The following is a 25,007-nucleotide window of genomic DNA, read 5'->3' as shown; positions in this document are numbered from 1 at the left end:
AAGATCACCACAATTACTTTTTTCTTTTGTAATCAAAAAAATACAGCTGCATTACTTATTGGGTTGAGAACTAGACCAAGAACTAGAAATGACTAAGTATTTATCTCAGTTGTGATAATGCCCTGCTGCAAGACCCTAGTTCCTGTCTGGATTCTTATCTACACTACAGACAGTAATATGCACAGAGTGCGTATCTCCAAAAAGATATGCAATCATACTAACAAACAAGATTTAAAGCAAGAGCAGGCATAATTAATACCAATGGCACATTTCTTTCTAATCCATTAAGTTTGAGCCACAGCTTTCTCCATATGACTCCAGCCTCACTTTCCCCCCCACAGTCAGGATGTCACTCCCGGGATGGCATGCAAGATGCAGAGTTATTAAGTGACAAAAATGAAAATGGCAACAGAGGATATGCCCAGGGATAAAGAGATCCCACATAATTATGGGGATCTCAGACCTGCCCCAGGCAGACAGCCAGCCATACGCCCTCGGGCTGCCACCGTGGCCTTTGCCTTGCACGTGACCCACCACGACAGGGCCACCTCCTCCGTCACTTTGAGGGCAGCAGTGCTATTCTGCGTCCTGAAAAAACATTTGAGAAGTGTTTTGCCAAACGCACATTTATCCTCAAGATCTTGGTGGCTAGCTATGCTGTAGAAGGGAAAAACACAGTGCCAGCAGAACCCTGACGCGGCTGCTAGGCGCCCCTGCAAGTGGAAGCCAGACCTCAGTCTGTTCACCTCCCTAACGAGCGCAAGTTGAACATATTTTCTTGCATATGTATTGCAAGAACAAATTCACGTCATTATGTACTTTGAAGGTATAAACAGAAATATAAACCTGTTCAGTTTGAGTGAGAAGAATGAGCACTGTCAGCGTATGTTCACTGTATTTTACTGGAAGAAGAAAAACAAACACCCAACTTTAAATACTTATTCTGCAGGAGACCAGCGCTCTTGTGAAACAATATTGCTCTATGAACCACAAAAACATAGTAAAGGAGTCTAAATGGTAACTCCTTCATCAAAAAACCAACCAGATGATCCACTTTTAACATGAGTTCATTCAAGGGGGGGGGGGGAATTGAAGATACCCACAATAATTTGAATGTCAACTACCCTGAAGATACACAGTTAAATTAAGTACTAGGGCTCTTTTACTTAAGTAAGAGGCGTAGGAGAAAGGAAGACCTTCAAAGATGGTAACAATCATTTAAAATATTGCTTAAAGTATCTGCATAAAAAGCTTTATTTCACAGCCAATCACAGGGATTTCCACAGAATGAGTTCCAGCAATAACAAGCAGGGAGCTCCAAGTGAGAAGTAGATGCAAGCTCATGTCACAACCTAATGGGTAATGTTTTATAAAAACAAAGATTAACCTTAATCATAAATACTAATCATAGTATATTTAATGTGCAGAGATTTACATTTTAAGGAGTTCATGGAGATTGCATAGATAATTCGCCTTAAAAGCAAACACAAGAAATCTTCTATTTAATCGTGAAAGGAAAAGTTCTGAGCTGGGATAAAGCAACACCGAATTTCAATACCTATAGGATCTAAGTTTTCTTTAGAAAGCAGAAAACTACCTGTGTCTGAGAGACGAGGTCTTTTAAGACTTAAGCAGTGTCAGGCTGAGTACTCTAACATCATACCACTGGAGCCTGACTGAAGTCCTTGCAGACTGGCTGGAAAGCTCCCTGAGCAAGCAGGGCTCACAAAAGGTCCATCAGGCTACATTCAGCATCTGTCAAAGAGCATTTAGCAACAGGCTGGAGAGTGAAATACAACACTGCGTTTATTCATTAGCATTATGCCACAGAGGAAATCTGCCGGCGAGTTTGTAAACAGTTTTCTCACTTTGGCAGAAAACGTTATTGCAAGTTCTTGTCAAATAAAAGTTTCATTCAAAAACCCTCCTCCTTATCCTGCCCATTCTCACATGGGCTGACATGAAGGGTTACATTATAAAGCCTGTTTTTCAAGACCATTGGGAACCAACGGCTGTGTATGAGCAGACTCACGTAGGTAGGAGTTCAACCTAGGCACAGAACAAACCATACCTCAGAAAAATTCATTATTTTACCAGATTATAATGGAATATGGAAAAATATAGGCACCCAATTTTCATTTACTTGTAAAACAGGCAGCTGGTTATCGTGTTTTGATTTCTTAGTCATCTGTTGAGTTACAAATTACTTTTTGCTACACCAAGTACTATGAGTGTGACACTTCCCAATTAGAAGCTTACAGCCTACAGAGCAAGGATTGGTATTTCAATTCAGACTGCCGAAAACCTAACAGCTTGCTGATTTTCTATCAGAGAGGTGGTTGTTTACTCCTTGCCACTTAGCACTCACTCATCCAGGAAAACACCTAGCAGTGTTAACAGGACTCTTTTTATATATTCCTAATTAACTGACATAAAAGCAGATTTAGGAATGTGCTGTTGATTTATGAAGTTTATACCATTTCCCATCAAATGCTGATCAGAATATATATATATTCATAAATCTGAGGAAACCACCAGGTATGCAACAAGAAACTATACGTGCAGAGACATGCATGCGCTCCGTGTGGTTGGTAACATAAAGAAATAAATCAACATGAAGAAAAATCCTAATGAGGCCATCATTTGTTGACTAATCACAATTCTGCGAGTGTACCACGCTAACTCCTTGAATCAATAACTGACAATCTCTAAAATCATTCAAGAAGCCGTATAACTTGGACTTTCTTAGACCAAAGATGCTGAGTCCCTCCTCATGTGCCCCTCCAGGCAAGCTGCACAGGTATCATCAGCATTGGCTGTTCCTGGGATTCTCTTCCTCTTATCGCTGAAGTCTGAAAATTTATTTTCTGTGTGCTTATTCGTTGTCACAAACACCAAAGAGAAAGAGATAGATTTTGTCATACCCAGATTGAAATTTAATTCCTAATAAAGCCTTATGCACAACTGCCCAGAGCATGAGGATCCAACATCTCATTTCATCAAGAACTAATTCCGACTTACTAATGATAAAATCCAACACGTGACAGTTCTTGAAATGAGATGGCAGAGGACATTCAACTTCAAGAAGCATATTCTCTTCCTGTCACAGCAACGAGAGCTTTTCTGCTTACAAGAAAAATGCCAAAGTAACCTCTACTCACAGGCATGCTAATGCTGTGGAGAGTCCAAAATCACCACCTGCGATCCAACAGCTACCAACATGCAAAAAACTCAGCAGTTTATTCTGAAACAGAGGAAATCTTTGAAGTTTTTATCTAACTGCATATATCAGATATTTTGAAGTGTATCAACTAAGAGGGGCTTGGTACCTTTTGGGGAGATGAAAAGGAAGATGGGGAAAAAAGGGGAGAAACTGAATTTGTTTTTTTCTTTTTTGTGCACGAAGACGACTCAAGGTTTGTGTGCTTCAACGTTAGTACTGTTTTTTAACCTTTGATTTTCAAAGTACTCAGAACAATTATTTTCAATGAAATAATCTGTCTAGATCACATCTATATCCTGCTACCAAGCAGGAGGTTTGTATGTGAAAAATAATGGTGAACAGAAACCTTCATAAAAGCATTGTGGCCTTGAAACCACAGCTGTACGTGCCTTCATACAGTGCAGATTATATAGTCTGTGATGTTATTTAAGACTAGCAAATGAGTTGCCGTTACTCTTTTTGATGCTTGAATTACCACTATACTATTTTTAAGTAAGTAAACATGACCAAGTACAACGATAGTGTTAATACTGGTTTAAACTGCATTCACGATTGACTCAATTCCAAACCATAGTTCAAATTTTTTAAGGAAAAAAAGAAAACCACCAATTCCTACATCTTGCCAAAAGAACTCCAGGTAAAACCAACAAAAACCAAGAATGACCATTTCTCCATCCAGCAAACATGTTAAGATTTATTTATAGTGCTCAACTGAAAACCCCTAAACCAAAAAACCTCTTTTCTAACTAGTGCCTGAATCTTCACTTGCACCTATCATGTTCAAATCCAAAGCACTCTACTGCTCCCCAGCAAGAAAAAAAAGTGTTCTCAAAAATGATAAACATGCACTATTTCATCTCACCAGCTCTTCTTAATAAAACAAAACACCAGCCGCCGTGCAGACGGCGCAATGCCCAGGAGATCTGATGACAGGGAGCAGACTCACCGACAGATAACTGCTGGAATCCACGTTGTCAGTGATGGTCTGACGCTCGCCCCTCTGGTTGATCTTCCGAAACCTCCGACGGGACTGCCTGAGCGGGACTTCTCTTTGCAAGATGTTTTCCTCATTGTCTTTGGAGTTCTCCACCTGAAACACATGTTCAGGCTCCTGGTTAAACATCCAGTTCTTCCATATCACCGAAAGCCGATGGAGCCGTATGAAGCTCATGAGGAAGGAACAAACATCAGTTCAGAGCAGTTAAACTTTTCTCAAGAAAACGACTGCGGACGTTTCGGAGAACCACTGCTGCATGTCTCAGAACTACGTTATTACAATGAGCCGGAGGCCACAGTTTCCTTCCAGGAAACAGTTTTTTAAAAAAAAGTAAAAAAGGCACACGTATCCTCTAAACTATGTCACTCACCAGCAGAAACCCTTTTGCACCCACACATATCATACAACGCAAGTTACAGACACTGCTGGTTGCAAGTGTGTCTTCAACACAAAAGTTACCATTTCTTGGAGTATTTACAATCTGGTAAAGTCACTGAATTATATCCTATTTTTATTGGTGTAATTTTTAAAAACATAACTTTTTTCTAGTACTAGTCACAGCTAAACAACTTCAAATATTCCAGCTTTTTATAAATAGCTACTTCACTTATGTCATACTGACTTCTAATCGCTTCCAGCAGATTATGAAGAAATAACTGGAACTTGATTCATATCTTGATGTTAAATATTATTTGCGACTAAACAGTAAAAATTAGGTAAATTTATCTTGTTAGTAAAAGCCAACACGAAACCTTTTTATCTCACTAGTTACAATTCCTTTTTTCTATAAAAAGCAGTCCCATCCTTTCCCATTTCCTTTTGATGTTTTGGAAAAATATCTCCTAGCAGGAAGCAGAACAGACATGCATGCAAATAGGCTGCAGCCAGTCAAGAAGCTCCTCTACAATACATTTACTGTATAGGAGTTTCTACTGTCCTCAATGATTTTTTTATTCTCCCCCTCCCCCCAATTTCACTTGAAAAACCTAAACGTAAGACTTTAGTACTGGAACAGGAGGAGAACCTCTGTGTGGTCTTATGCAGCCCTCACTTCACATACTTGGGTAAATTATCTCAAAATTACAATTCAAAAGGTATAAAGGAATGAAAACCAGAAAGACTTAACAGACAGGAACAAGAAAGTAACCAGAATATCTAAACCATCACAACAGCAAGATCACATCTACTTTCCACATTGCTTTTTCCAAACAGCTAAGTCTATCTGAGGTCAGAGGAAGGTGCAAGCAGCTGGGCTTGCCTTGTGGGTTATTTTTAATTCCATAGAGAAAAATGTACATTGACAACATAGGTTAAAGACACACTAGTTAAGAAAAGAAGAGTGAACCTCACACCACAGTGTTATCAAAAAAGAAAGCAGAAGAGCAGAGTTCCCCTAGCAAGGGACAACCACACTTCTCACTAGAATTTTAGTACCTGTCTGCAAAGGCATAGGACAATGAGCAAAGGTATCTAATAGCAGTGTTGCTGTAAGCACGATGGTATAAGGATGTAAAAAAATACAAGGCATGCAGGCAGACAAAAAAAAAACAACAAAAAAATCCTTTTAAACAGGCCATTCAGTATCCTCAAAAAAAGTAGTAAGACACTGGATATAGAAGCCCTTCTTCACCTAGCATGAAATATGGATTTCTAGTTAGCAATAATGTTGCTCTCAAATTATACAGAAGGCTTCCAGAAGTAAGGAAGTTTAGTTTCGTACAGAGATACTCTATAAACTAACCAAAATTGTGTTGATTTCATTTTTAATTTTTGTACATGTGCTACAGTACATGAGCTCCTTCAATAAATGCATTATTTCCTTTCTTCTCTGCGTTCAATCTTATAGGATCATAGAAACTAAAACAAGTGCTGAGTTTCTCCAATAAAACAATCCTGGACACTGAGGGCCCGCTGAAGTGGCCAGACAATGACTCTTCCAATACCAATGACCCTTATTAAGAAGTCCCAAACTGAATAGGTATTTTTAAGACTGAAGTAAAACCAACACTCACTGTAAGATGAAATTATTCTTCTTCCACAATTCTAACTGAAAACTAAGAAGTGAGCATAAATACATTATTTGTTAGCACAAAGGCAAAACAACCAACTGCTAGTGGCAACTCAAGAACTGAGACCACCTGCTTCCTTCGGTTAATGCCACTGCTGCTGACAAAAACAAAACAAAAATCAGAAACCCAGGACAGACCCCAATTGAGTACCACCAGCACAATCAGTATTTTGAGTCCAGCTGACCATCAGATTGTTTATGCTTATGATTTGCAAGAACGTATACAAATGGGTTTTGATATGCTGCACGTTAACAGGACAGAGAGGCCAGGGCTCCCTCGCACTGCTCATCACTCAGCTGTGCTTTCACCTGGTTAAAACTAAAAATGTCTGTTGGCAGAGAGCAATTCAACCTCCTCACAACCCCCCGAGCGGGATGAACACCCCTCCAGAGGAATTCAGCACCTCTGCGGATGCTGCGAGCCGGACCCCAGCGTGGGAACAGAGGGAGGACCGCTTCCCCGTGCCATCGCGGCAGCGGGGGGACCAGGCTGATCAACATGCCACCGGGTCAGGTGGAGACTGCTGCCCCGTAGACTTCTTCGTATTATTTCATTTTCAATATGTTACAAGAAGTCTGGAATAGCGTGTTAACTGGCTAGTTTCTAATCAAGGGTGTTGTTTTTATCAACCTCGAATACTGGCAGCAGCAGAATGCTTCCATGCAGCCAGCCTCACCCACAGCACTTGCTGCCGCGTAAAAATCGAGGAGGATCGTAGGACTCTCCTCAACTTCACTCTGCAGTCCGTGCCAGCAATGTAATATTTTCCACCTCTAAATATCACACTGCTCTTCTGAAATCTTATGCTTAGATCTGAAGAAGAAAATGAAAGCACCAAGGAACAACAGAAAGGAGACTTCAGTACATCCAGATATGCTGCAATTCTGGGCCATTTTCTTAAGTGATAAATGGACCTATTATTAATTCAACAGATTGCTCAGCCTCCAAAAATATGAGCTACAATGCCCATTCACACACTATCTGTTATCCTCATTAACTTAAGTTGACCACATTTTATGGCCTTTAAAATGGGTCAGTTCCCAGAGGATTCCCTCTACAAAACTGATTTACATTCTAAAAAGAAAGAGGAAGAGAAAGAATTTAAAAAAAAAATCTGTCAGCAGCAGAGAACGATGGTGTTCTTTAACTACATTAAAGTAGCTAATTCTTCTGCTTGAAGATAAATATTCATTATGTATTAAACCTCATTAGTATGCTGTAAATTAAAAAACAAGAGAGAGCAAATAAAAGAATTAGGATAAATTAATAAGAATTAATCAGGAAAATGAAATTCAAGTACACCTTGTGTCAATGCAGATCACTAGCAAGGTGCATGCCACCACACTGATGCTTTTCTCTCACCCCATTTGAAGTCATACCTAGAAAACTGACAGTTAAGAGTACCTTTAGCTACATTTACCTGTAAAACATGAACATAAAAATAATGAAGAAACAACTTTGCACTTTCAGTTCTCTGATTTTCCTGCAGAAAAATATAGTGAAGTTCCAGAAAAGGATTTAAGGTACTTTCAGGTATCTCTATAATCTCTATATTCTCAGTGGGATTTAACTACAATTACAGAAAGTTCAAGAGGTTTAAAATACAGAGGACAGTTGTCCAGGTTGTGCATTTGTCTGCAGGAACAACTGGCAGCATTTGACGTTGCTGACATGGCCAACGCTGGCTTCTCCAAAGACTGTGACAGTGGGCTCCTCTGAGAAAAAACTCATCACGGTTTTAGCTACTCAAGCTAGACACACACAAAACTCTCTAGTTTCCTCATAAAATATTTTAATAAGGTCATTTTCTCTCCGGTAGTACACACTACAAAGAAGCTACTCTTTTTGTTTGCATCTTCTTGGGGTTTTTTGGGTTTTTTTTGTTGGGTTTTTTTTGGTTTTTTGGGGTGTTTTTTTTTTTCTCAACAAAGGTGATAAGGCCCAACAAGGATGTTGGTATTGCCTAAGAATTTCACATTATCACATATTTTGCCCGTGGAATATATTTGCTGTAAACTTGCAGATGCACTTGCAGTGAGTGAGTCACAGCCAGCCCCGTAAGGAAAGTCGCACGCTTCCCATGCACACTTCAGACTGTTCCTGCTGCAAACGGCAGCGGCATCACCATCTACTAAGTGTTTGTAGGAAGCAGCACACCAGGTCTGGTAACGTCTGCAACACCAGTTATAGAAGCTAAGAGTTGTGTAATTGGTTTGTTAGTGAAATTGGTCCAAACAGACCAAATTCTTCTCTCTGTTACATCAACTTGAAGGATTACAGAGATACAAAAGGTCTATGTATGATTGGATACGTGTTTGTTTGTCATTCTGCGCTACAAGATGCCAGGAGCGCTGAGGTGCAAGGCTCAGCTCACCCCAGGCAGCGGACATCCGTGTACTCGTCACACCAAATCCTTGGCAGCAGCAGTTAACAGGCAAAAATGCAAAGCAGCAGTGGCAAACCAGAGTGCCTGGGGCATTCACGTGACATGGCTGCACATATTGTCACCCAACAGTCCTGAGGCATCCCTCAAGGCATAAATCTCTTCCCCAAAACTCCAGCTTTGAGAAGAGACTGGATAATTGGAAATACACAAATGAACTATTTCACTCCAGAGGACTGAGATAGGCTTCTTGCACTCTTACCTGTGCTTACTTCATGACACAGCAGACTGTGGCTTAAAACATCTGCTACAGCAAAGAGCGTATGACTGATGCTCTCAAAGCCCATCAGCAAATCAGACTGACACTGCACAGAAAGAATGGCACAAAGGACAGCAAGCGTATTCGGTACAGGACATCTCTGACGTCCACGGCTGTTAGCATACTGCGAGAACCAATTTCTCATACAAGCTGGATTTTCACACACTCAATGAGTAAGAGACATCAAATATTAGTTTTAATGTTACTGTATCTAGACACAAGGAAGCTAAATGAGTTGCAGTTTGGAGATCTAAGCCTGCTTAACAGACACGTGGCTTCTCAGAACAACAAACATTTTTGTTCCAGCTCCATTAGCAGCATCTCATAAGATCAAAGTTGAAATAGATCTTCCTGAGTCCTCAGCCACGCTAGTAAGGTACGTCGGTCTGCACTATGGAAAAGCAATCCTAATATTCCAGCTGCTGACAGTGTATGTGCGTCAACCTGGGACTGAGTTACAACCTATAAGTACACATGAACTTGGCAATATTAGTAAGTATTCTGAAGAAGCAGAAGAAAAGCTGGACATGGAAAAGGTCAATGACAACTAAGCTGAAAACCTTATCCTTCAAGCTTGGCTAAGTACTCTTATGTTCCTTCTCCTCTTAACTAAAAGCCTCACTCTGTGTGGAACTGCAAAGGCTAGGAGTAAGAGAGCCTTTCCTACCAGACCCAGCACAGCTGGCACGGCCGGCAAAAAGCAATGAGGGGGTGGAGACATAAATAAAATATTCAAGATAGCTGTCTATCGTTGCCTGACTCAGGAATGCTCAACTCAGCCATAACTGGTAGGCTTTTGAAACTCAAGTAAGCATAATTTTAGAAAGAATGACCTAATCATCATCATCATTTACCCATGTAGATTAAATTTACATAGCTATTGCTGTTACGATAGCAGCCATAGGTATAATTGAAATCAAGGCAATTTTGCTGCAATTTTATAGAATACTTTACAATAAGCTTTCTTCTATAAAACAGAAAGAATTTGCTGAAACCAGCAATAGATTTAAATACATTTGAAAAATCTGTCTTACCACAATCATTTCTGAAGGCTCCAGTATGATACATTCGCATCCTCGTTTTCCTCCAGACTGCTTGCCAAAACTAGAGTGGGATGGGGAAAAAAGCAAACAAAAAAGAATAAGATGAACAGCCTATTTACCTTTTCAGTAATAAAAATAATTGGCAATAGTACATGTTACAATATCCTTAAAAATAAAAAAGGACAAAGAAAAATTGATGAAAATTATTGTGTGAAAAATTCTAAACAGATAGTACCATTACCATAATTTTTTTTCATTTACTCAGCACCTCTCATCATAGCCTGCTATGTAAAGCCTAAATATAAAGAATGTTATTTTGTAAAATTATTACTTGCAGATACTCAAAACCACTCACAATGCATTTCAGTGTTGACAAGAAAACTTCAGTAAATGTTAATTAAGCATTAAACAGGCTTTGTAAAAACAAATATACATAAATTCCAAAAACTCCAAAGTAATTCTTTGCACACAGCATTTTTAATGAGAGTTCCCTCAACTCCATGTCACCCCTTCATCCTCCCAGCAAACGGGAGGACAGAGAACCTCTTCTCTAAAACTGAATGTGAACTTGTGACCTCTGTCTTTATGTTGCTTCTTGTACCATTACAAGGAGCTTATCATCATGACGGGTTCTGTTTAAGAAATATGAAAAAACACAAATGCAACAAAACGTGATGGGCAGTGTAATGCAGCGACTAAGGAAAGAGGCTAAAAGCAATCTGATGCGCTTCAGCTGATTGACTCTGAAAGGCGAGTACCTTCAGGACATCTAAGAACAGAGATGACTTTAGGGGAATCAACTCTGGAGAAGGTACCACGCAAGCAGATCTAAGGGTGCTGGAACTACCAGCAAAAGAGAGCTGAGCTAGATACTGCTGGGGGGTGTGGGCTGTGTTACAGACCAATAACCTCTTAAATCCCTTAATTTGTGACTGTAGTAGCACCTGGAATTGAAAATATCTGGCTTCACATGTTAAGTAAGTTTGTCTTCACAGACCTGTTAGCTTGGGTTAGGTATGCTCGACCTACCCCACTCAACCAAGCTCAAGTGAAAGCGATCCTGTGCGGACATCAAATTAGAAAAAACACTACTTGATTAACAGCATCGTGGCTGGATTAGCAGTTTAGTAGTGGTAGCTGCTGTGTTACAAACTCAGACTGTTAACAGCAATCGCGTTTTAACACGTATCAGCAGGTGAAATAACTGAAGAATCAGTTAACTCATGGCAGAGATTAACGTGTGAATTAAAAGGAGGCTAAGACAAGTGAGGAGACAAATCCTAAAAAAGTGGGTCAGCTCCATCTGTTTTCATTAAGGTTCTGTTTGGAAAGTACATCTGAAACTTCAGCCACACAAACATTGAGTTACATACACGGTCATCTGTACAGCAAATATCCACTGAAACACAACCACTTTGTAGAAAAGATTCAAAAGACTCGTGCTTATAAACTACATATTAGGGGAGCATGCAAAAACTTCTGTGCATTTTCAGGAAACGAACTTAGGCAACTAAACTGTGAAGTTATTCAAGTGAAGCTTCAGATTATTCCAACAAAGAAATTATCAGTGTAATCTGGTTAGGATAAAGTATTACAATTCAAAGAGCACAGCAGTTTAAACTGTCAAGTTTCGATTTTCCTAATGGTCTGCTGGGGGGAAGGGGGGGGGGGAAATCTTCAGATTACATGATTGCCACGGAGTCATAAATGACAACTGAAATTTTCTCACCCCATGCTATAGCAGGCCGGAGAAGCACAAGTTTCACACGGAAAACTGGCATTTTCACACATCTATAGTAAGTAACTCATAGCTAAAATTTTCATGTCTTTCATACTTTTTCCACATAGCACATGATAGTCTTGTATATTTGCAATATATCAAAAAGAATGGCCAAAGTACTCCAACTATTACAACAAAGTTAATTTAGTTCAGAAAATACAGAAATGTCGTTTTTCATGTAAGCTTAATGTAAGCTCTAATTTTGAGGCGAACTGAAATTCCTTGTTATGATTTCTCCATAAACCAAAAACCAAAGCGAAACCAACTTTGCTAAGGTATCATTTGCAATAAACTGTTCCAATTCTATTCCACACAACAGAAAACTAAAGATAATAGATTCCGCCCCCCCCCAAACAAAATTCTAAGAAATTATGTGCAACTGGAAGATTCAGTTTTTGCAGCTTTTGAAAAACAGAAATAATCTTTATCGGTTTTATCTCAAAAAAAGATTACTACTATTGCCATATCCCCAGTAGTTTGGAAAAAGCTACAATTTTCTGGTGAAGGTTGTTCAAGCACCATATTTTTATTGTATAACAACAATTTATCAAACTACTGGAGGTTGAGGGAGGGTTGTTTTCTTTTTGGTTTGTTTTACATAAACACATCCATGAAATTCAGCTACTGTCAAGCTCCCCTCTGCTTATGTTGCAACATTTCCTAATTAAGTAATGGCAGTAAACAATAATGCCAGGAAAAAGAACACCGCTTGTAACAAAGGTCAAGCTCTTGGCACTATCATTTCTGGTCCATCAAGCACTTTACAACAACCGAACACTCAGAAAAGGATTATGTTCTAAAGACAAAACCCACCCTTCTAATCCTAAAGAATAAACTACTCATATTTACAAGTCAAGAGGTCAAGTTTAATTATTTCCTGGTGCACATCATGGGATGTTATATCGATTATACCACAACAGAGCTCCTTCAAAAAGAGGATGCGTCATGTGGTTTTTCCCCAGCCATAACCACCACATTGAAAATGGGTATTTTTAAAACATTCTTCTTAATTAACATACCCGTGTTTTAGAAACATGGATTTTGACTTTCTTAATGACTTACTCCATATTTTTCTCTAGAATACAAATGTGTAGCTTCTCTAATATTTAGGAGGTTTGCTGACATCAGTACATTTCACTAACCTGCCAATTCTAATCAAGGCTTCAAAACGATGTTCGTTCCTAATTGTCTTGTAAAATTACACAATAAAATGTTTAGAACAAACAGAAACTCAGCCCTGAAACCATTCACCAGGGAAGACTCTTCAGTAGTAACATCCACTAACATTAATAACAGGCAACAAGAAAATATCATTAGCAAATACGTAAGCAAAGATGCACACGTATTTGTCTAACTCATAGAAGGTGGTAATGTACGACATTTGTGACAGTTTGGTTTTTTTTTAAAACTAAAGACCATTAATCAACATTAAAGTTCAACTATTTCCTTTATTGGTTTATTGTCACAGAATTAGAGTCTTAACTAGTTCAGTTGAATACATTAGGAAAAATTAAAAATAGGCAGAAGCAGAGTGCGAGCACATCCAAGAGAAAGAGAGAGAGAGAGAGGAGGAGCAAGCAGCACCATAACAGCCCCAGAGTCATCTAAATCTGCTTTGAAGTGATGGTTAAAGACTTTGTGGAAATTTCAGGTAATCAGCAGTTACCCACTTTTTTCTTTTTAAGAAATAATTTCAAGCATTAATTTAATTAATAATGAGCACTGTGACAGTAAAAGAACAGAATTATTAGGTTTTGGAGTCACTTAGTCATGTTTAGTATTAAACCTGCCATCTTCTAGTTAATAAATATTTACATTAGAAAAATTAACAGTACAGTACTTACAAAGGTATGAAAACGCTTAAGAGATTAACTGATTTCAGTGTCAAAGTGTATGAGGATGGAAAAGGTTAAGTTGAACAAAGCGTTGGAAAGACAAGAGCAAGCTTTTGTGCGGAGCATTCTTCCAAAGGAGAAGGAACATTTCTGTGACAAGAAATTTCTTTGAGAAGTCTTTAGTTGGCCATTAAACACCCACCCAAATCTGAAACATGCTGCTTCTCAAAGAAGAGAGCTCTGAAAAGTTGTACATCTAATTCCAGAAGAGATAGGCAATCTTTTCTTTTGGGACTAATTCATCCTTTGCTGCAGTGCCAAGAACTCGTGGTGTTGCTTGCAAGACCTTCATCTTTCAGCTGGTCACCCAACTCAGCACTTCAAGAGACCACCACATTCCCACGAGACCGTGAGCATGGAAGTCACTTCATGGGGCCAGGTTTGCTCCCTGGGGAGGTCTGATCCACCAAGCCCAATTCAGCTGGCCATCAGCATCTCTGCTTGCAAACCACCGAGCAGCTTCTCCAACCGTAAACACATCCCTAAACGCTAAGTCCTCTTGATGTCGTATGTGGTGAGATACGGAAGAAAAGTGGGAAAGCCTCATTAAGGTACAGCATGTTACGTGCGCTTTAATGCTTTCAAGCAGAGAGCGGGAAAAATAATCTAATGAAGAATTTAAACTAATACAAATACTGAGAGTGACAGAAAACATGAAACTAATGTAATTTAAGCAATACAGCCAAAGGACATACTACCAAAGGTATAACCGTTATAGTTTTAAATGATCCAACAATTAAAGTTTTGCTCGATCTGTATATTTAATCACACATATTTTAACATCATTATTCTATAGCTTCCTACTGTTGGAAGCCCGGAAAGGTCAGTACTATAAACTACATTATGCTTCTTTTTTTTTTTTTTTTTTTTTTAGTAATTTTATTGTATGCTCCTGTCACTTAATATTCACCTATTACATCTGCATCATTAATTTTCAGACACTCACTCGCTGGCTTGCAACACTATCATGGGAAAAAACGTCTTCCACAACCCAAATGCAGCTTTGTTTATCCTTGATTTATGGATGCCTCATTTGCAAGAAACCTTGTTTTCCTCCTGATTCACTGCTATTCATAATTAAAAATGCTTAAGCAATTGCATCATGTGAGAAAGGAATGTAAGTTAAACTGGCATGATACCATATACCAACCACTAATGGGTGCTCAGGCCATGGGATCAGACTAGAGCTACTGAAACGAGAAAACCCGTAACAGCAAATAACACGGTTCTCAGTATCAGCTGTTTCACTCGGTTCATCCGTCCCTTTTCCACTGCATGATTTCCTAACACAGAGAAAACCCTCCACGACTGCAGAGCCGAACTCTAAAATCTTAAACGTGCAAGCACCTGAGTATACGCTTGACTTTACTGACATAGGGGATGGAACAAAGTTGTTCACTGGAGAGATCCTTTGATAGTTGAAAATACTCCAGGTTTCAAACTCATGTCCACTCTCCAAAATACTGGCATTTTAACACAACCTAACAATATACAGGAGGAAGGGCTTTAAAACGTCTTTAAAGCACTGGAGCTGTTGTAACAAATCTTGCTTTTACAAAGCAAACTACCTACAAAGGACTCCAATATATTTTGAACATAATAAAGTAGTTCTTTAAATAGGATGTATAGAAACACTTAAAGCTTTCTAAACACAAGTATTTAAAAATGCTTAATATCCAGCTGTTAAGCGACCTGAGTATTTGGTGCTGAAATACATCTGGAATTTCAAGACTGACAAATTTAAGGAATGACAATCACATTTAACTTGAGAATTTCTTGATATCAATATGCTGAAACTATACTGATGGTTTCTCATTATGCAATACTCAAAATACAGTACATATTGTAAAGGTAAAAACACAGCCTGTCCTGAAAACCTGTCCTGAAAAGCTTTCAACCTACAAACAGATGGAGACTGAGATCGAATGCCTTATTATTTGTTTGAACACTAATTAGCAGGCATTGTCAAATTTACAATATTCTCCTACATCCTGAAACAATATTTTCAGATATTTCACACATCAAAGCCCTCAACAACAAGATTTCAGGCACTTTAAGATTTGTTCTGTATTTTCCAGGAACTACAAAATCATGAAATTATCCTGTCTGTATAAGTTGGTATCAATAATGCAGAGTTATCTGATTGCTGATAAAGCTATCTGCAGTAATACTCGGTACTGTATTACATGTAGGACTGGGCTAGGACACCGATATCAGTATAACAAACAAAGGGTTTGCAATTTTTGCAGATATTTTGTTCTTATGAATATACTTGTCTCTCAAACTGCCTGTCAGGCTGCTTTTAGGAACATAAAGGTGAAGACAAATTGTACTTTCTGCCACTGCAAAGAGAACCCCGTGACCCCACGCATCCAGTAACCTGGCTGTATTTCTCCAATGCAAAAACATTTTGCACAGAAGCGCACAACTTGGCCTGGAAGAGACAAGTTGCATAAGAAATGGACATGTTTGTTTGTTTGTTTGTTTAACAGATGAAAATGTTTTTTTTTTCCACAAGACAGGGCTCACCCTTCATTTGAAATGCATTTCATTTTTCCTCTCCCCAAAGAGTGCCTCTTGTGCAAAACAGCTGTTCCAGCAAACACCCAGGACATCTACTGCAATGTAGCTGCTGTTCGGATCCAAGATAAAACCCATTCAGTTACCACTGAATGTACTATACAAGTATATTATGAATGGCTTGGAACAGCCATTAGTATTATTAAACCCCAATCTAAATACTCCAAAAATGTAATTTTACACTTAAATTCCTTGTCATTGGCTGGGAAGTAACAAAGAGGGGAAAACCTGCATAGCCGCATAATCAGCAGTAACACAGCCACGCTGAGCGTGGATAGAGAAGGCAGAATCTGCCCTCCTTACATTGCAGTCATGGCAGATGATTGTAACAGACACTAAAAATCCTCACAGGAATAACTTGTTTTTCCGGGCATCTGCATGGAGGTCTTAATTTCTCTAGGTTTTTCTCAGATCGACCATCATCTGAAAATCTGGGCTGCTGGGGAGTCTCTCGGCTCCCTTTCTGGAGCGTGCAGAGTGACAGTCAGCACGGTACCGTCAGGAGTCCTTGCAGCAGTTTGCAGCATTTCCCATGCCATTGCACACTGCTGAGCAGCCCCAAATGCACTCTATTTGCAAAACAGAGTAAGGAGACGGGGGAAAAAGTTACATGAGCGCAGACCAAAAGTTTCAGCAAATGCAGGTGGTGGGGTTTTCAAGATACTATATGCTGTGCAAGTCCTGAGCATTTCAAAGTAACTTAATTATAAAAATATTAGAACACTTAACTCCATCAGAAAATGGTTGAAAGGAAACCTGAAACCACAAGATTCATGGGTGAATGCAAAATACTGGTTTCAATTAATGCCCAGTCATCAAAAACCATTTTTGCACTAGCTTTCAATAGCAACAACATTTAGCAGGTTTACCTCTTAAGCTTGCTGCAAGGTTTAATTGAGAATGATTTTGGGGGCTGCATAACATGCTACGTGATTTGCAGGCTGCAAGCTCAAGATGTCTATACTAATTATTTTACACTCTGAAGACAATGATGCTTTGAGGTGGCCTGTATCTTACCTACCACTTTCTGTGAAGCTGTGCAGCTATTCCAGGCCATGTGACTAGATAGTCTCAGTAAAATTATTTTTTAGATATAAACAAACCGCACACTACCGTTTGCTTCCAATTACATATTTCTTGCACTTTTTTAGTTTAGCCAATAAAAAACTATTTCTGTGGTGCAATCAGCATCCCTTGCACTCTATAAAACCTCTATAGGGCAGCTCTTGTAAGAAACCACGAACGGAACAAAAGGAAATTACTGTGGGGTAGGGAGCTGTGGACAAGATTATTTGGTCATTGAGTTGTGACAGGTCTGAATACAGTCTTTCTATATTATGTACTCTTTTGGTTCCTAGAAGATTGTTCAAAAAAAGATGCACCACTTTCTTTTAGTTTGCGACACCTTCCCAGCCCTTACTCAACAGCAGCACCTCCAGTCTGAGGAGCTGCACTTTGGGATACCAGGACCCACGGCCTCTGTCCAATGCATTGCCTTTTCTCATCCACATTCCCTTTTTCCTCAGAGTATTTTCATCACAGCGCTAGCACTGCCAGAAGAATTTCAATATGAACAACCATATCTGAATTAATTAGCTTTACAAAATACATTTATTGGTAGCATTCCCAAATTGTATTACAGTGTCAGTTTACTTACTGGCTGTCAGGCAATGCTACGTTACAGCCGCCACTTACAGAAATACCCAGGGAAAACAGCACCTCATTTAGAGCCACAGATGCACTGAATAACCACTGCTTCCTATCCAGCAGTGAATATAAAATCTATCTAGTCTTGATAAGCCCAGGGACGTAAGCCTCAAGCTGTCTTTCTAAAGCAGAAAAATAATCTACAACAGTTAGTTGCAAAAAGCTTTCAAGTGTGAAGCAAACACACATTGACAGAGTATCATCCTAAGACCTCTACAATTTTTACAGTCACACAAACAGTAAGAGATTTAAATTACAATTGTTTTAACCAGCATCACAATTCAGAATCTTATTGGCAACTGCAAGTTTGTCAAAAATTGTATTTACTGTACACAGCAGTATACTGGCACACATATGTATCTAGACCTTGGCAGCTGATGGGGGAAAAGCAATATTCCACCCTATAGCCATCAGGACTCAAACGGCAGAGAATGGGATGGAGACGAGAAAGAAGAGGAATAGCAGAGGGTAAGGAGCACTGGGACAGAGCTTGGATACAGCAGGTACACTCTAAGCAGAAAGCAGTATTTAAGAAAGTTAAATCTGGAAAGGAAGGATCAGTGGGAGAAAAATACCAGTATACTTTTTACTGGCAGATGCTGGGAATGCAGGAGCTCTGAGCTGCTCATTCACTTTTTAAGTGAGTGGCACAAAATCACAAGAGCGTGCAGAAAACAGCGCTACAGGTTGTAGAAGTAAAACTGATCTGGTTTTAGATGATACATTTGAGGTATAAATATATTTGAAAACAAAGTTACATACATCAAAATTTAAAGATTTCTAAAATACAAAACATTTAAGTTGTGCAAATTGCAAGTTTTTAATCCTGCATTCTTATTTATCAACATTGACAGTCCTGTAAAAGCACAGAATTTTCTGTGCTTCTGGTACTTCACATAGAATGGGCTGAAACACTATTAACAGTCACAGTAAGTTTCAAAATATTATTTATGAATAACAATATTTTAATATAACTTAATACAAAACAAGCTAAAAAAATTTCAACCCAAGCCGCTGTTCATAATGCAAAACTGGAGTTCCTCTTTCATTATGACAATTTTCTTGATCCAAGAATTCCTGTCTTCTCTTTTTACCCAAGAAGAGAAAGAGAAATGGCTTATTGAGTCATTGACTCATGAAAAGATACCATAATAACGACCATGAGTCCATTTTGGACAAAGAAAGTGTTTTTAGTCAAGAAATGCACTAACTGAATAGGACAATGATTCCAATTTTTTCCACTTTTGAGATTTCGGAAGAGCTGTTCTTGAATTTCTTGGAAGGGCTTGGAAAAGAGAAGTGTTTGTTTTTAGTAAGACTACATCTTGAATGTTTCAAGACTTTGTATTTTTCCCTTCGAGGTTCAATTCTCACAGCTGTAGGAGGCTGTCATCCACATAATTGGCTTCAAAAGTTCCTCCAGACCCTTGATATACTTCCTATGGCTAATCTTGCTGTGAGTAATCGCCTTCAAATATCCTGTTCACATGAATTATCTTGATTAACAAGCAAGGTTAACACAAAAACTCTTTAACTTGCTGACATGATTTTCCTTCCACAAAATCCGTCAATCCTGTTCTTTTGTTCCAGGCATCGCTTTCATGTTAGATGCAAATTCTTTTCCTACTATGCCAAATCTATTGACAAATCCATTCTCCAGGCAATAGAGTAATCAAGGTTATGCTATCCTTGTACCTGTTATTACCTATTGATCTGCTTCTTCCCCTAAAAATCTTACAGGGCTTTTCTCATCATGATCATCAGTGTCAGAATATTGACTAGATTCATCATACCTGGTTGCAAGTTTTACTCCTCCAATTTTTAAGCCAATTTCTGAATTACAGCCTGCATACAAATTCATCCAAGTTCAACAAAAAGCCCTTCTCAAGCACAGTGAGCCACAGCTTACAACCATTACTCATTTGAATACTTATAGAAAGTCAATAAAGAGGTGGCTGCCCACCTCCTTATCCTTCCGTGGGGCTACGCCTCTTTCAGGTTTGAATCTACAGAATATTTTATTTCAAAAAGATCTGCAGAAGAAAATTAAGGTTTCCCTGAAGCTCTGTTGACTCTGAAACTACCAAATGGTTGGTAGTGGATGAAACAAGGCATGCAATAAAAGGAGAGCTTAACCAACATCTCAACCAGGTTTAAGTTTACAGTTTTCTGTTAAAGTCTCCTTCTATCTGTCAAGGTAATCATGAGGCAGATGACAGAAAAAGGACAAGTATTGTGAGGAGGTACCAGGAAACAGTCAGTAAAGCATCATCACCTTCCAGTCTTATTTATGGAGATTGAAAGTACCTCACTAACAATCAATTGTAACAGCTGTTTCTCATATAATTATTAAACAAAAGTTGCTAGGCAGTTAGTTTATAATACAATCCTGAATTCTGAAGAATGATTGGCAAGTAAAACAGATTAAAAACCAACAACTTTACAAGAAAAGGAGGCCTTAAAACCCTCTATTGCCCAGGAAACCAGCTTCCTCTAACTGAAAGACACCGATATCCTGCTTCTCACGTTTTATAAAGAACTGTTCCAGTATTTCCTGCAAAAGAACCCTAAAGTGTACAGAAGTTCTTTAAATGTGAAGTATTTGTCAAATACTCCAGAGGACAAATACAAAATTGAAATTACCATGTCAACATTACAAAGAGTTAACTGGGGAGTGGGAGATGTTACGAAGTATACACAAGGATTGAGTTTCAAACTAGAATCCACTTGCTAACCATTATCTGTTTTACAAAATGCCTCTGTCTACCCAGTTCTTCCAGAATGACAATTATTCAAACCTAGCTCTTGACCTTTTCAAAGCACTAGGAGGTCTCCAGATTAAAGCCTAAATTCTCATCCTTGGTAGCTATCACCTTCCTCACATTAAGGATTCTATTTTGGTCCTCATCCATTTTCCCCCCAGGACATCTCAAAGCCATCATCAGTCTCCAGCATCACTTTTGTGCAGACGACAGCTGTCTCTAACCTCACTCACCTCTGCTTATGTGTTGACACATTTATACCATATTCAACAAATCGCACAGCTAGGCTTTATCTGATGCTGGTGTCTGAGCAGCAGTAAGCCTACCAAAAACCTAACTGGCTGGAAGGATGTCTCCATTTCCTTCAGCAATCTCAGAACACTTCAAGTGTGGTTTTCTTTTAATTCCCCACACTTGCCCACCACTTTCCTGTTGTGGAAATAAAAAAAAAGCATGGATAAATCAATATCCCACACAACTCTTCCATAAAAGTTTATTTCACTAATATCATACAGGTATGATCATACATGCTCATTAGGCATAGAGAGCATGGCATCAAGTTCTTTATCAAACAAGAATTCTTTGCATGGACAAATGCCCTTCATAGCCTCTTTTAAACTCATACAATTTTTTTCCTATTACAGTAAAGAATATTGCCCAAGATGGTCAGGCATTATTTTTAAAAAAAAAATCAAAGCACAGAGCAACACCAAACTGCAGCAAGAGATATTGCTGGGGGAAGGGGGGGTTGACAAAAAAAAACCACCACACACAAAAAAAATCCAACCACCAAACCAACCAACAATCCATTCAGGTGATTATCTTTACTGTGCTATCAACATTGAATAGAAAGTTTTCAAAAATAGAAAAACTGTACTTCAAACATGATTTACACCTAATGGTATACTATGGGTCATTTCCACTCTTACAGCTTAAGCAAAAGTAAAAAAAACAGAAACAAACAACTTATTTTTGTTTCCTATCAAAAAGAATAGCTCTGTAATACCTGAGGCAATGAGAATGAAGGCAATGTTGCGTTTCCTTACAAACACATATTTAAGCCTCCTTTTAGAATGACTCGCATAGCCAGGAATTTGGTTGGGGACAAGCAATAATGCATAACATTAAGTATTACTTTAAATGCAATTAAAATGGTGCTAATTAAAATTATAAAAGAATACTACTAAATTATCCAAGGCACTGTTTCGTATGAAAATAATCTGTAAATGATTGGTGACTGTGCAGCTCCCTCAACTAAAAATATTATATGAGGTATTCAGACCGGGGAAAGTAACTTAAGTTTATCCCACTGTTATAGAGCACGGGGGGGGGGATTTTAAAAAAAAAAATCAAGAAAGCATTATATTTTAAATTATACATTGAGGTTGGACAATGCATGTGTTTAATTTGAATGAAACAGAAAGCAAACTGTGCTCTTCCTTCCCCTGTTCTCGTGTCCAAGCAGCAATTCTCCTTCCCCAGCCGTGTGCACGGCCCCAGAGTCCCAGGGAGGAAGCAAGGGGGAGGAGGAGCTTACAGGTGGCCCCAGAGTCAAAAGCATTGGGGGAAACAAAGAGGTTCAAGGATTTTCAGCATCCTTTTGCACTCCTTAACTAATTAACAAAAATTTTAGTTTATCTCATTGCACATGTGTGCATTTCTTCTTCAAACCTTTAGCACATCAAAGCTCCCCTGACGTGAATTTTTCATTTCTTCCCCCCACTGAAATGAAGATGCGGACAGGGAAGAACCTGGCTCTCCAGCAGAGGAGTGCATCCTACTACTTTTCACATGATCTCACTACATAAGGGGACAATACATGCCAGGAACCACACCATGTATACTGTAACCTGTCAGCAGTTTCATCTAACAGAACTCTGTGACCCTTTCACCGTCTAGCAGCTATTTTTCCTCATTATCCATAATAAAACTAGCTGTAATTTTATGAACTAGCAACCACAGATCTGTTTTGCCTTTTTTTTTTTTTAAAAAAAAAAGCACAAAAACCTTAATGATGCGCTTAAGCGACTTACTCCTCAAGTTTAGTAAAACAATTTTATCTAGGTTTTATGCAAATATCAACTTGCCATGTCCTCACTTCTGGCACTGTTGAACTTCAATCACTCAGGGAGCATTAAGAGTTTAACACGCAGCCTATAGCTAACCAAGAACAGAGTTGAAAAATTCAGTCCTATATGTTCTTATTAGTACTTACCATGAAATTCAAGTATACGGAAATGCATTTGAGCTGGAGTTGACATTTTTAAGTCTATCAACTCATGGTCAACTCACGCTGAGTAAAGTGCCACTGCTTAATCTGAGTTTCATAAACACCTCGGTATAGGTGCATTTGCGAAGAAAGGAAAGACATTTACACTACGTTGGTAATCTCATTGCGCTGTGTTATGGCTGGAAGGGAAGCAGTCCTACTCCAGCCCAGCAGCGACCGCGGACCGCAGGGGCGGGAGAGGAGACCACGCTGGCGAGCACAAAGGCAGCAGTCGCTGCAGGGGCGAGCCAGTGCCCCTCTGCTCACGGGAGGTGGAGTCCATCACAGAACCACCACGCAGGGGGGAAGTCTTTACTTCATTTAGTAAGAGGCAGCAGCACTTTTGTTAATCTCATCAAAAACTATCCAAACTGGGTACCAAGGCAAGTCTAAATTTTTTTTTTTTAAACCATTCCTGCCCAGCCTAGAAGTGCAGCCTGAATACAAAAAAGTAACATGCAGCTTCAAGATACAGCGAAGCAAAATTTCTGAGTGATGTACAAGGTCAAGCAGAGTATTACAGTGCAGCAAGGTCCAGCTCAAGTCAAACAGCATGCTTCAGTGAAAGCATGTCACAACAGTCACTGTGCTTCAACTATGAGATGCAGTCAAGACTCCTGTCATATGCTCTCTGTAACCGATGCTGCTGGCCTCTATTCTCTTGCTTCGCATAAAAATCATATATGCCATTAAATACAGCCTCCCACCAAATAGTAGAAGCTGTGTGATCTACAGTCATATTTTTTGAGACAGGGAACTCTATTCAAAACAGTTACACAACACGAATTATTCAAAGGGCCCTCAAGTTAACAAGCCAACTACAATTTCTCTTATAAACCTAAAAATCCAGCCAAATGAGATTTAAAAACGATCAAGTGCAGTATTTCACACAGAAATTTCAACATGTAGGAAAAGTGAAAGGGAATCTAAATAAAATTGGCAGACCATTTCTTTTACTATCCAACGTTAGAAAAACAAAATAATGAAGAAATGATTTTGAAATCGTGAAAAATTTACAGTCATATAAGAAAGCATTTATTTAAAAAAAAGATCTTGCCTTACCTTAAATAACAACAACTTTACATACCTGCAAGGTGGTAAAAACATGGAATCCTTCATGAGCACAGATCCAGAAAGCAATATATACCAGCATCTTGCAATAGTTTCTGAGCTGTAAGAAAATAAAACATTGATATCTACTTTCTTCTTACAGCAACTCAAAAATACATTATCCAAAATGTTACTGTAGTAAAATAATGATCTACCACCCTACCAATCTGATATGTGCACAGGAAACCCAAGAACGCTACCAAGAATTAACTTTTTTTAAAACATCTGCATCTAGAACGTATATTATACCTTACAATTTGACATTTAATTCGACTTTAAAAATTCTTTTATTAAAATGAAATTATTAATTTTCAGTAAAAATTCCATTCCAATGAAAGTGTACATAAAACTACAAATACAGGAAAGTTTTTAATCTGTGCTGAAGTTGATTAGTATTTCAACATGGACAATAATATTACACGGACCTGTCAAGCCTTACAGATAAAATACGAGACTCATGCATTTGAGTCCTGCTTTGCATTCCTCTACCTCTGCACTTGCATCACATGCAGTATTGTCTCCCACTGTGCCACTCGACCCCAGAGGGACGGACAAGGGATCTGCCAACCGTTTCAACCTAAGCCCGTAGGTTCTGCACAGAGGTTACCGTGTTTTACTGCAGCAGATTTTGCCTCTTCCTAGAGTGGCGCATTGTCACTTCCCAGCTACAACCTAACAGCCCCTTCCTCTTCCAGCACGCGACCCCACACATACACATCAACCTGGTACTGGAACAGGTCCGTGTCTCACACACCCACCACATTAAATCAATGAGATGCCACCTACGAGTTCAACTCGTGTACTAGAAGGTGTGCCTTACACAGAAAGCTAGTATTAGCTGTGAGAGGATAAACACACCATCACCAACAC

The 25,007-nt window shown here is 38.9% G+C and overlaps 1 protein-coding gene across 6 annotated transcripts in view; it reads right to left on the bottom strand.

The window, feature by feature from the left end:
• Positions 1 to 25,007, bottom strand: part of RAPGEF6 (Rap guanine nucleotide exchange factor 6) — a 134,862-nt gene that overhangs the window by 81,460 nt on the left and 28,395 nt on the right. For all 6 annotated transcript variants that reach the window (XM_075164552.1, XM_075164548.1, XM_075164549.1 and 3 more), the window contains exons 5-7: positions 24,115 to 24,198; positions 10,026 to 10,095; positions 4,170 to 4,313 (exon numbers count right to left, since the gene is read on the bottom strand). In XM_075164552.1, coding sequence (XP_075020653.1) covers positions 4,170 to 4,313; positions 10,026 to 10,095; positions 24,115 to 24,198 — 298 coding nt within the window. The remainder of the gene's footprint in view (positions 1 to 4,169; positions 4,314 to 10,025; positions 10,096 to 24,114; positions 24,199 to 25,007) is intronic.

The sequence above is a fragment of the Calonectris borealis genome, chromosome 15 (assembly GCF_964195595.1).
Source record: "Calonectris borealis chromosome 15, bCalBor7.hap1.2, whole genome shotgun sequence".
Taxonomy (NCBI): domain Eukaryota; kingdom Metazoa; phylum Chordata; class Aves; order Procellariiformes; family Procellariidae; genus Calonectris; species Calonectris borealis.
This window is presented reverse-complemented; position numbering and strand designations above follow the sequence as displayed.